Source organism: Jaculus jaculus, chromosome 1 (genome assembly GCF_020740685.1).
Source record: "Jaculus jaculus isolate mJacJac1 chromosome 1, mJacJac1.mat.Y.cur, whole genome shotgun sequence".
In the NCBI taxonomy this organism is placed as follows: Eukaryota; Metazoa; Chordata; class Mammalia; order Rodentia; family Dipodidae; genus Jaculus; species Jaculus jaculus.
In genome coordinates, this window is record NC_059102.1 from 155,705,316 (window position 1) to 155,718,303 (window position 12,988).

At 50.1% G+C, this 12,988-nt stretch overlaps 1 protein-coding gene across 2 annotated transcripts in view; it reads left to right on the forward strand.

The window, feature by feature from the left end:
- Kcnq1 (potassium voltage-gated channel subfamily Q member 1) overlaps positions 1 to 12,988 on the forward strand; it is a 390,510-nt gene that overhangs the window by 16,004 nt on the left and 361,518 nt on the right. Inside the window, exon 1 of one of the 2 annotated variants that reach the window (XM_045150057.1) lies at positions 2,304 to 2,379. The exons of the other annotated variant lie outside the window; for it this stretch is intronic. Within the exon in view, the coding sequence (XP_045005992.1) occupies positions 2,312 to 2,379 (68 nt within the window). The 5' untranslated portion in view covers positions 2,304 to 2,311. Of the gene's footprint in view, positions 1 to 2,303; positions 2,380 to 12,988 lie in introns of those variants that run through there. 2 annotated transcript variants of the gene reach the window in all.

Sequence of the window (12,988 nt, forward strand, 5' to 3'; positions counted from 1 at the left end):
TCTGGCTGCCCTTGGCATAGGGGCCTGGGCGGAACTGGGGGCTCCACTGGCTGCTCAGCTTTGGTTCCCAGGGCAGCCCCGCCTCTGTAGCGCTTATCAGGGCTTCTCTGGCCAGCTGCCTGCTACCTCAAAGTCACACCGCCCTGCCGGGCGTCCTTGAGCGGCCCAGCCTCTTTCAGGGTGGGGGACGGGTGGCTATTGTATAGGGGGTGTGATCTGAATGCAGGACACAGGTCGTCTCACAGAAGTTCAGGGACCATGTAGGCATCCAAGTTTGTACCCAGTGTGTTCCCTGGAGGGTCTCAGCCGGAGGCTGGGCAGGACCCATGACCGTAGTGCTTCCTGTGGTTGATATACACACCCCCTGGTGGAACCATCTTCCCAGACTCTTGGGCAGATGGTTAGCAGAAGGTGTCTTCCTAGGTGTGAATGGCAACTGGGGCCTCCTGGCCCAGTAGTTTGCTGTGGTTTAACTGGGGGGCCCAGGATGATGGGCTGTGTTTGCAAGAGTGTCATCTGTGGATAAAGAGAGGGGACCTGGTCAGGGTAGGGTCAGGACACACAGGAGATAGTTGGGGAACAATTGAAATGAGACTGGATTTGATGGGCAGGTAAGTGGTACTTACTGTGGCTGGTGGCCAGGTGTTCTCCCTGGGGCCAGGATACACAGCCATCTAGCGTGGAAAGGATCAGAAAGGGGTACCAAAGGCTCACTCTGGGGGCTTCACTATATGAATATTATGGCAAAGGTAATTATTTGTTTTGAAGAGTGAAATATGTGTTGTAGTGAGACCGAGTCATAAGAGGCTGAGAAGAGGGTTCAGAGGCTGGGGAGATGGAGCAGCCGGCAACGTGCTTGACTTGTGAGTCCCCCAGACCTTGTGTAAAGAAGAAAAACAAAATGGGGGTAGCGGAGGGAGATGGAGGCAGGAGCTGTTTGGTAAGTTCCAAGCCAGTGAGAGACCTTGTCTCAAAGAATCGTAGACATTGGGGAGGTCTGGGAAATGGGAGTGTGTGATATGGGATGCGCAATAGGAGTGACCTGGGGGGTCCCAACTTCTGTCTGGAGGCCAGACTGCATGGAGCACAGAGCGACCGGCCACTGGTCTTGCTAGACCTGGTCACATGACCTGTGGGGTTGCTGTGGCTCTGGGCGACCAGTGGGAGGAGGACTCAGGAAGGGTAGGGAGGGTAGCCCCGAGAAATCTCACAGGTAGGCTTAAGGCTGGAGGACAGGTCCTGTCTTGGGGCTTGAGCCCAGGGATGGGAGGATCCAGAAAACTTTGGGTCTCCCCTTGCCTTCTCTTTCTTTGTCATGGAAGGCTGGGCACAAGTTCCTACACAATGTGAAGGCTGCAGCCTTGCAAGAAAGGATGGCAGGAGGGAACAAGGGTGTTGCCCTGGCTTGTGGCTACTGCTGTGGCCCTCACCCGAGCAGCCAGCCTGGGGCTTAATCCCCCACGTGGTCGGGTGGTCCCAGGTCCTCCCTGTAGCTGGCTGAGCTCCGCCCAGCACACGGAGGGGCCAGCTGAGGTCAGAAGGAACCTTGGTCCCAGCAAGGCTGGGGCACCTCTGTGCAGCTTGCCCCCGTGGCTTGTCTTACTGCCAGGCAGACGCTCGCCCAGGTCACAGCAGGACAGTGGGTGGCCGAGCCAGTGCCCTGGGGCCCCCTTAGGCGGCTCTCACGCCGGAGCTCCTTGAGTTGCTGTGTGCAGCCCCACCCTGTCTCCACCCACAAGTTCTGCCCATGAGGGTGCGTTGCACAAGTCCCTGCCACAGGTGGGGTCACCACCCAGGGCAGCTTGTCTAGATGGGGCCGGAGCAGCCTCCCTCCACAGCCCGAGGAAGGGCAGGCATGTGGCTGGGCTGTGTGTGTGTTTGGGGGGCAGGGGAGACGCTTCCTTTTGTGTGGACAACCTCAGCACAACTGGGCCCGAGCCAGGGGTGCTCCTCTGCAAGTTTCCCAGAACCGGAGAGAGCCAGCCTGGCCCGCCTGGAGGCTGGGTCAAGGGTGGGCACAATGCCTGTCTCCACAGGCCTCCCTTATAGGAAGGGGCTTTGAATGGGGTGGCCTCAGGTGCTGTCCTACCTCAGGGACAGCCCTGAAAACGGGGTTGGCAGCTCTCCTGGTGTCTGTGGGGAGCCGGGCCTTACTGGGTGACTCTGGATCCTCAGGGCTTCCTGAGGGCACCCGCTGGTTGTAACCTGACCCGTCAATACCTCTTTGAGAGCACAGGCTACCATGGGGACTGGGTATGAGGGTACCTGGCTGGGACCTGTTCACTCCTGGCTGGCCCCGTGCAGCTCAGGAATGTACTACATTTTCCTGAGGTCTCTACCCCACGATGTGTCGCCCACCGTACGTACTGGAGCAGTGAGGTAGGCTACTGAAGGCCGTGCAGGCCGGCTGTGACACAGCCACCCCACTTTGTAACTGGGGAAACTGAGATCTGGAGTACAGGAGGAGACTCCAAAGGGGAAAGTGACCCCCTTGGTTAGACTCCTGTTTGGATGGCTGTGCCCTCATGGGGGTGCATCTGGGGCTCCCTCCCCAGGCTGGATGTGTCCCCCCACTTTGCAGAAGTGGTGGCTCAGGAGTAGAGTGATGGGATCTTATTTCTGGGTTAGGGGGTTTGAGACCGGCCAGTAACCACCGTGACCTGCAATTTAGTCTTGGGGTGGGAACCAGGTAGTGTCTTGGATCTCTGACTGACCTGCATGGGCCTCGGCTATCAGTGGAAATGGGGTTCAGAGTGAGTTAGCTCATAGAGCGGGCTTCTCCACTGCATAGTGACACTTTTGTCCATGTCAGTGTTTTCCATGGACACTTTCCTGTGTATGGTGGAGTATTAAATAGCACACGTCCCTGGCTGTGACTCAGAAGCTATGGCAATGAAGAGTGTCCCCAGAGATGACCTGTGCATGACCCACCCTGGACTGATTTTCTTACTTATCAGAGAGAGAGAGAAAGAGAAAGAGGTTGAGAATTGACACGTCAGGGCCTCTAGCCACTACAAACAAACTCCAGATGCATGTTCTACCTTGTGCATTTGGCTTACATAGGTCCTGGGGAATTGAACCTGGGTCCCTAGGCTTTGTAGGCAAGTGCCTTAACCACTAAGCCATCTCTCCATCCCTGGCCTGATTATGTATTTATTTGACAGAGAAAGAGAGAGAGAGAATGGGTGCACCAGGACCTCCAGCCACTACAGATGAACTCCAAATGCGTGCACCCTCTTGTGCATCTGGCTAATGTGTATCCTAGGGAAATGAACCTGGGTCCTTTGGCTTTGTAGGAAAATGCCTTAACCATTAAGCCATCCCTCCAGCCCCTGGACTGATTTTTGAGTGTTGATCTTGAATCCTTGCAACTTCCCTGACTTTTTTCATTATTCCTATTGATTTTTGTGACAGAGTCTTTGGGGTCCTCTACATAAGATTATGTCATCTTCAAACAGTGGCAGTTTGACTTCCTATTTTCTAATTTGTGGTCCTTTTATTTCTTTCTCTTGACTCATTGCCCAAGCTAGCACAAAAGTTCACCAGTGTTAGCGGACACCATTGTCTTGTTACAGGTCCCAAAGAGAAAGCTTCTAGCTTTTTCCCTCTCCAACTGGTGTTAGCTGTTGGCTTACCGCATGCCCTTTGTCATGTTGAGGCACCTTCCCTCTACACTTAATTTGTCTATCTTTTTTTATCATGAAGTGAAGTTGGATTTTACCAAATGTCTTTTCTGCATCTATTGAGATGGGTACAAGGTTTTTGGTCTTCCATTCTGTTGATGTTGTATAAAACATTAGTGATATGCATATGTTCAACCAACCATCCTTGCACACCTGGATGACTCCTGCTGTGTCAGGGGAATATCTGGGTACTATGCTGCTGGATTTAGTTTCCTAGCATTTTGTTGATGACTTTTGCATCTGTGTTCATCAAGGTCATTCTTTTACAGTGCCGTGTGTGTGTGTGTGTGTGTGTGTGTGTGTGTGTGTGTGTGTGTCTTTTTCTGGTTTGAGTATCAGAGTAATTATAGGATGAATTTGGAAGAATTACTTCCAGTTCACTTTTGGGATGAATTTATGAAGAACTGGTAGAAGTTATTTGAATGTCTGTGTGATGGTTCATCTTCATTGTCAAAATTGAACGGTTCTGGAATCACCTCTGGGTGTATCTGTGCGGGTGTTTCCAGAGATGATTACCTGGAGAGGGAAGACCCACCCTGATTGTAGGGGTCATCCTGTCATGAGCTGAGGCCCCAGACTTTAAAAAGGAGAAAACAAGCTGAAGAGCAGCATTTATCTCTCTCTGCTTCCTGACTGCAGACATCGTGTGACCAGCTGCCTCCTGCTTCTGCCGCCACGCCTTCCGTCCCACAGTGGATTGCATCTGCAAGCTGTGAGTCAACATAAGCCTTTCCTTCCTGGAGTTGCTTCTGTTAGACATTTTGTTACAACAGTGAGAAAAGGAAGTAATACAGCTTGGTGAGAATCAGAAATGAAGCATCTTATCTTTTTCTCTGATGGAAGACTGATAATTGATTCAAGCTCATTAGTCATTAATCATTAACCTCATTGGTCCACGTAGGCTTTCTTTCTTTCTTATTCTCTCTTGGTAAGGTGGACACGTTCAGGAATTTGACCACTTCTCTGGGCCATCAAGCATGCCAATGTCTAGCCGTTTGGGATTTTTGTTTGTTGTGTGGGATGCTGGGTCATGTCTGTGTGGCTGATAGCCTTCCACCGTCCGGGTGAGTCCCCTGTGTTTATCTTGTGCTTCTTGATGGACATGCAGCCTTCTTAAGTCTTGGTACTTAATCGGAGGCTGCTGGGAGTTTGTGCACATGAGTCTGTTTGGACAAATGTTGGGTAAATATTCACAAGTGGGATAGCTGGCCATGTGGTGACTTTCTAGGAAATAGCCACATGGTTTTCCAGAGCAGCAGCACCCAGGTGTGTGTGTGAGAGAGAGTGCCAGTCACCCTTGTCCTTTGTGCAGCGTTGGCGAGGCTGCTCTTTTCATAAAGGTCTGTCCAAGCATCTCACTGTGGCTCCAGCCAGTGACTCATGACATAGAGCAGCACCCTGTAGCTGCCTTCCTCGGTGTTTTCTTTCTCCTTTCTCACTCTTTCTTCTTGAGGTTTTGAGGTAGGGTCTTGTTCTAGCCCAGGCTGACCTGCAACTTACTCTGCAGCCCTAGCTTGGCCTTGAAATCTTGGCAATCCTCTTATCTCAGCCTCCTGAGTGCTGGGATAAAGGTATACGCCACCACACCCACCCCTCCCCTGGTGTTTTCTAATTTGATGTCCTTTAATTTCTCTCTCTTGCCTCATTGCTCTGACTGTTCAACAATGTTGTATTTTCTTTGGTGAAGTGTCTGTTTGGGTCTTACGTGCCTTGAGAAAACATGACTTCTTTGGTCCTTTTTTTATAATTTAAAGTTTTATTTTATTTATTTATTTGAGAGAGACAGGGAAATAATGGGCATGCCAGGGCCTTGAGCCACTGCAAACGAACTCCAGAGGCATGTGCCATCTTATGCATCTGGCTTATGTGGGTACTGGAGAGTCGAACCTGGGTCGTTAGGCTTCTCTAGCAAGTGCCTTAACTGCTAAGCCATCTCTCCAGTCCTTCTTTGTGTTCTTACTGGTAGATTCAAGAGGGTTCCCCTCCCCCTTTTAAATTACCTTTTTTTTTTTTTCCTGAGATAAGGTTTCATCTAACCTAGCCTGGCACTGAATTTACTGTGTTGCTGAAGAGGATCTTCAATGCCTGATGCTTATGCATTCATCTCCTTAATGCTGCAGTGATAGCCATGTACTATCACATCCTACTTACGCAGCATTGGGGGTCAAACCCAGGGCTTTGTGCATGTTGGATGAGCTCTCTACCAACTGAGCCACATCCCCAAGCTCCTCAAGAGCCCTTGATTCTGTCCTTTGTGTATTCCACATCACAGCCCTTCCTCAGACAGTTCTCTGCAGAGATCCACCTGCTCAGTGGCTCATCCTTTCCTTGTCTTAATTGTGTCTTTTCAAGCACAAGAATTTTAATATTGATCAAGCCCAGTTGACCCATTTGTACTTTTATGGATTATATTTTCATTTTTATTTATTTATTTTGAGAGAGAGAGAGAGGGAGGGAAGGAGAATGGGTGCACCAGGGCCTCCAGCCACTGCAAACGAACTTCAGACACACGCTTCCCCTTGTACATCTGCTTACAAAGGTCCTGGGGAATTGAACCTGGGTCCTTTGGCTTTGCAGGCAAATGCCTTAACCACTAAGCAATCTCTCCAGCCCTGGATTATATTTTTTAAATGTGTTTGTGTATATGTTCATGTGTGTGCAACTGTATGAATCCAGATGCACATGTGTCGTAGGACATGTATACAGGCCAGAAGACAACTTGCCTTCTGCCTTGTTTGAGACACGTTCTTGCTCTGTACTGTGCTTAGCAGGCTAGCTGTCCAGTGAACTTCTAGAATTCTCCTGTCTCTGCCTCCCATCTCACAGCAGGGGTGCTGGATGCACACTATCGCGTCTAGCTTTCTGTGGGTCCTGGGGATCCCAATTCAGGTAGTTATATGTGTATAGCAAGTGCCCTTTCCCTGGTGAGCCATCACCAGGATTGTGTTTCTGCTTTTTTTAAGATGTATTATTTATTTATTTATTAGAGAGGGAGAATGGGCACACCAGGGCCTCTAGCCACTGCCAGTGAACTCCAGATGCATGCACCACCATGCGCCTCTGGCTTACGTGGGCACTAGAGAAGGAAACCTGGGTTTAAGCATCGCAGGCAAGTGTCTTAAACGCTAAGCCATCTCTCCAGCCCCGTTTCTGGTTTTGTACCTAGGAGACTTTTGCTCTGTGCTCTGTGCTTTTCTCTAGCAGGCATGGCTTTGGATTTTAGGTGATGTTGACAGCCTATCTTTTATTTTATTTTAGTTTTATTTATTTATTTATTTATTTATTTATTTATTTATTTATTTATTTATTGAGGTAGGCTCTCACTCTAGCCCAGGCTGATCTGGAATTCACTAGGTAGTCTCAAGCTGCCCTCAAATGCACAGTGATCCTCCAACCTCAGCCTCCCAAGTGCTGGGATTAATAGTGTGTGCCACCACGCCTGGCAACAGCCCATATTGAGCTTATTGCTGCAACAGCTGTGAAGGGCAGGGGTCTAGCCCCTTCTTGTCTGTGGAGTTTGGTCATCTCAGAAATGTTGGTAGGAAGATTTTCTTCTCTCCACTGGGGACCTGCACGGGGTGAGGGGAGCACATTCCAGCGATGAACCTCACTATTTTCCTCGCATCTCGATCCCCCAGTGGCTCTGGAGGAGGCTGACAGGCTTCAGCTGTGTGAGCTCTGGGAACTAGCGACATTCTGCAAGTGGGGTCAGGCAGGCCACACACCAAATGCTGCTGCTTCTCTCTCCTGCCCCTCTGCCTTCAGAGTACCCCACGTCACCCATCTATTTCTCCTCAGCATCAGACTTGATTCCGGTGTGAACAGCTGTAGGCTCCTGCTTGCCCACTAAAGTAGCATCAGACCCAGTGGCACTCATTGAATTCCTTTCAGCAACGTGCCACTGCACCCCTGGACTTAGGGGGGCGGTGGGCAATGGCTCCGCCCTGGGTTCTGAGGGCAGCAGCTTCATGGCATCTCATGAATGTGTTTGAGGATGCACGTACATGTGTGTGTACGTGTGGGAGCATGTGTGCGCATGAGTGCGAATGCTTTGTTTTCAGGAGCAGAGCTGGGGGCATGCAGGGCCCCTAGGCTGGTCTATGCATCTCAGAGATCGGCACGCGCTCTCATGAAGGAAGGCTGGGACCTGGTTGTGTTGTGTTGTGGGCTGGGCTGGGCTGGGCTGCATTCCTGACGGGACCCAGCAGAGTGGCTGGAGGACAAGATATTGTCTGAGACCCCCTGGTTCAGTGACAGCATAAGAGGTCGACAGGGGGCTCAGGGGGTGGAGACTCTGTGACTGGGCTCCCTGCCTGCTCCGTGAGCTCGGCCAGGCCTCTGCTCCTGGCCAGGCCCTCTTTGTCCTTTGGAATACATACACAGGGGTACCACGCTTTACCTGACACCTTCATTTGTATCGGGGTGCGTGTGACACTGTGTGTGTAGCCAGGTGTGATTCTGTCTTCAGGGGCATGTGGGAAGGCTGGTGGGGATGACCCTAGGTATCCTAGCTAAGTTTCAGTTCCGGGGACCCCCCCCCCCGTCCTGACACCCAGGGCCCCAGACATCCCAGCACAGGGATGGCACAAGCAGAGAGGGGTTCATGGTGATAGGGTGTGGGCTGGGGCCTCTCTTCGGGCTTGTTTGTCCTCCCTCCGGGCAGAGGAGCACAGTGTCTCACCCACCTTGAGCGCCTCTGCCCAGTGGGTTCTCAGGCTCTTGCTCACAGCACTGCTTGGCAGTGCCATAGAGCCTTTGGAAGGCCCTGCCTGGGACTGAGAAGCACCGACATGTACGAGGGTTGGGGGGAAGGGGACAAAGGGGCTCAGCCTTGGCCTGCTGCCGCAGTGCTGGGCCCTGGAGCACAGAGATACAGGTGGGTAGGACCAGTCTCGTCAGGTGGGGATGACAGATGCCTGTGCAGGACTGTTTCCCCTGCGTGGACAGTGTGGAGGACACATCGCCCACGAGTCCAATCTCAGGTGCAGCAGCTCGTTGTGTGGTACCCCAGGGAGGGCGGGCAGCTGGACTAAGGGTGCTGAGACGTTTGACTTGATACATCAGCCTGGGTTTCTGTTTTCACCACCGGCACAACATGCCTCATGTCAGAACAGTTCAAGTTCTGCGTGAACCAGCTAGAGAGCTCCTAGGGCAATGGGACCCAGGGTGCAGGCGGCTGCATCCGTCAACCACTCCACCTGTGGGGGTGGCTTCCAGTAACTGTTGGAACCTGGGCAGCAAGCGCAAAGAAGGTGCTGTCGGTTGGGCTGGATGATCCCAAGACCTGACAGAGTGACAGGCTGTGGTCAAAAGCACTTCATGTAGACTTGCTGCTCAGAGGAACATCACCTCGGCCTCACCTAGAGACGGTGAAACAGAGGCGGGGTGCACAGCTAGTGTGGGGAGAGCCAGAAGAAGCCCCGGTGTCTGCCACTGGAGATGGTGTATGTGTCTGCGTGTACACACATGCATATCTAATACTGTTCATTATGGTAATATACACGTAACATAAAACTTACCCTCTGGGGCTGGGGAGATGGCTCAGTGGGTTAGACCACTTGCCCTTTTTCCTCATCCCGGGAAGGGTCGCCTACAAGTACCCTGTGGACTTCTGGGATGAGAATCCCCTTCCTAAAGCTTATTGATTATCATTGATTTTAAAAGCCTCAAATGCATACTGTTTCAAAAAAATGAAGTATGGGGCTAGAGAGATGGCTTAGTGGTTAAGCGCTTGCCTGTGAAGCCTAAAGACCCTGGTTCGAGGCTCGATTCCCCAGGACCCACATAAGCCAGATGCACAAGGGGGCGCACGCGTCTGGAGTTTGCAGTGGCTGGAGGCCCTGGTGTGCCCATTCTCTCTCTCTCTTTGCCTCTTTCTCTGTCTGTCTGTCACTCTCAAATAAATAAATAAAAATAAACAAAAATTTAAAAACTGAAGTGTGTATGAATGTACGTATGTGTGTGTATGCGTGTGTGTGTGGAGGTGAGAATATAACTTCAAGGTGCCTGTGCTCCACTGTCTTTGAGGCAGGGTTTTTGGCCGCTGCAAACAAATTGCCAGACTGCAAGGGAACATCGGACTCCCTGGTCCATGCGCTTCGGGTCCCGTTGCTGCAGGTGTTGGTGTTGAGATCATAGACATAGGTGTCACTTTGCATCTGGCTTTACCTGGGTGCTGGGTGCTGCTGAATAGAACCTGGACCAGAAGGCTTTGCAAGCAGTGCCTTTGCTACTGAATCGTATTCCCAGCCCTGCTTACAAAGCTAAGATTTTTCAAGTGCCCACACCAAAGCATGGTAGAGGTGGCAGCCTTCCTCTCAGACAGTTACGGCAAAGAGGGCAACTTCAAACTACTACACAGTCTACCGTGCCTTTCATGGAGGGCAATAAAGTAAGATTATCTTCAATGCACAGGGAAGTAGGAACTCGAATTACCTTATCTAGCCTTTAATAGACCAAGAAGCCAAATAACCTGAATTGTTCCGCCATGCATGCTGACTTGCGCCTGTAATTCCAGCATTTAGGAGGCTGAGGCACCAGGATCATTATGAGTTCAAGGTCAGCCTGGGTTAAAAAGTGAGATTCTGGCCAGGCGTGGTGGCGCACGCCTTTAATCCCAGTACTCGGGAGGCAGAGGTAGGAGGATCGTTGTGAGTTCAAGGCCACCCTGAGACTATATAGTGAAATCCACGTCAGCCTGAGCTAGAGTGAGACCCTACCTTGCAAAAATAGAATAAAATAAAGAAATTAAACTTGAATGACTGTGTGAAAAATCAGTGAGGTCTGCTAGGGTTTTTCTTCCGATCTTTTTTCTATATGCACTTGCCTCCATACATACATGCTTGCCCCCCCCCACTGTGCATGTGTGTGCATGTGTGTGCATGAGTGCATGCTTAGGGCTCACGCACCCACAGGCAGCTTAGTGGTGAGCTGTGGGTCTGCAGCGAGGTGGTTCACCATGAGCTGTGGCCCTCTGCCATTGGTTTGCACATTGGTGCCTCAGTTTCTTCCTTTGTGAAATGCAAGCCATGAGAGTTCTTGGCTTGTAGGAGAGTTTGCAGATGGAGTGTGCTAACTGGGGGGGGGAGGGGAGTCAGAAACAGCAGGAAGTAGTCAGCAGCAGTCACTGACTGTACTTTCTCATCTGTGTCCACACCACAGTCACACAAATATTTAGGAAGGTTGGGGTGATGTTGAACAACTTGGTTGCATCTTCTTATTTTTATTTTTTTAAATGTTATCATGGAGAGAGGAAGAGGCAGAGAGAGCAAATGGGTGCGCCAGGGCCACCAACCACTGCAAATGAACTCCAGACACAAGCACTCTCATGTGCCTCTGGCTTACACGGGTACTGGGGAATTGAACCTGGGTCCTTAGGCCTCACAGGTAACTGCCTTAATTGCTAAGCCATTTCTCCAGCCCCTGCACCTTCCTTTTGAGGTTCACAGATATTACTCACATTGTCTTCTGCAGAGACCTCATCCTCCCATTGTGGTATGGAGCATAACTTGTGTAGCTCTTCCTCTGCTGTGGACAGCGGGCTGCTTCCTAACTTCCTATTATAAATAGCATGATGATGTAGCCAGCTCTGCCAGGAATTTAGGATTCCTTCCTTGGGCCTCATCTGCAGGAGACTGACAGGATCAAAGGGTTCCCATAGTTTCATAGAGCTGGCACCTGAAGCCACCCTGCCTTCCTTGTGGAAGTTCCCTGACGTTATCCCCATGGCTGGGGCACCACCGACTTCCACCCTCTCTGAGGCTGGGGATTGCTGTGGGACTCTGCGTATCCTGGTAAGGCAAGAATAGATCTCATTACTAGTGCAGGAGTGTGAGTGTGCTTTGAGGTTCACGAGTGGACAGGGTGCCAGAAAGCCTATTGGAGGTTGACTGGAGTCAGCCACTTGGATTGGATGGCATTTCGAGACCCAAGGCAGTTGAGGAAGTGGTCAAGCCTATTCTGAAGAAGTGCATCTGGAGTTAGGCAAAGATGTGCAGAATCCCCGTGGGGACATGTACTAGGTACCTCGGAGAACAGCTAGGGGCCGGGACTGGAGCGGATAAGCTGGGAAAGATAGGGTGGTAGAAAGGGAAGGTGACAGGGACACAGGCCACAGGGCTCTAACTCAGACAACATCAGGATACAACAAGGGCTTGAGTGATGAGTGACAGGGTTTGGTAGATCTTATATCTGCACTGCTTTTTTAAAAAATTTATTTCTCCCAATTTAGAGTTCCCATAGCTGTTCTCTCAGCTTTCCCTAGTGCCTACATCTTACATCACAGAGACATGGTTAATTGAAACCAGGAAATTGGCACTAGTACCTTACTATGTGAATATATATATGTATGTGTGTGTGTGTGTGTGTGTGTATATATATATATATATATGTATGTATGTATATATATATGTATGTATATACACACACACACATATATATGTATATGTATGTGTATATATATATATATATAGAGAGAGAGAGAGAGAGAGAGAGAGAAAGAAAGAGAGAGGGAGGGAGGGAGTTGTTTTTGTTTTGTTTTGAGGTAGGGTCTCACTCTAGCTCAGACTGACCTGAAATTCACTATATAGTCTCACGGTGGCCTTGAACTCATGGCGATCCTCCTGCCTCTGCCTCCTGAGTGCTGGGATTAAAGGCATGCACCACCATGCCTGGCATATTTTTAAATTTTTAACATTTTACTGAAAACTTCCATACATATAGACTATACACCTTGTCTATAATCCCCTCCTACCACCTTCCCTTTTCCCCCTTCCAAATCTCCCTCCACTGAATTTCTTATTCTTTCCAACCTGTCTCTCTTCTCTTTTGATGTTATCTTTCCTGCTTATTGTGCAGGTCTTATGTAGGTACCTGCAGCATTGTGGGGTCATTGTGTGTCTAGAAGACAGTAATGCAAAGCGCGCCTCCCCTTCCTTTGGCTCTTCCATTCTTTCCACCACCTCTTCCACAAGGGTCCCTGAGCCTTGGAGGGTGTATAGAGATGACTCACTTAGTGCTGAACATTCCTCTGTCACTTCTTTGAGCCCTTAGGTGAGTTTTGAGTCACTCCAGCAGCCACCACCATCTGAAAAGAGAAGCTTCTCTAACCAAAAGTGAGAATGTTACTATTAACTGAACACAGACCTTATTCTAATCCCAGAAGTCTTCTGCAAAAATTGCTTTTCCCTCCCGTGATCCCCACATCATATTGGTTTTATGTCTGCTTTCTGTCCTGCTACACGTAATAGCTGTTGTTTCTTGTGGCTTGCACATTTTTGAGGCATTCAGATAGCTATTTCATAGAA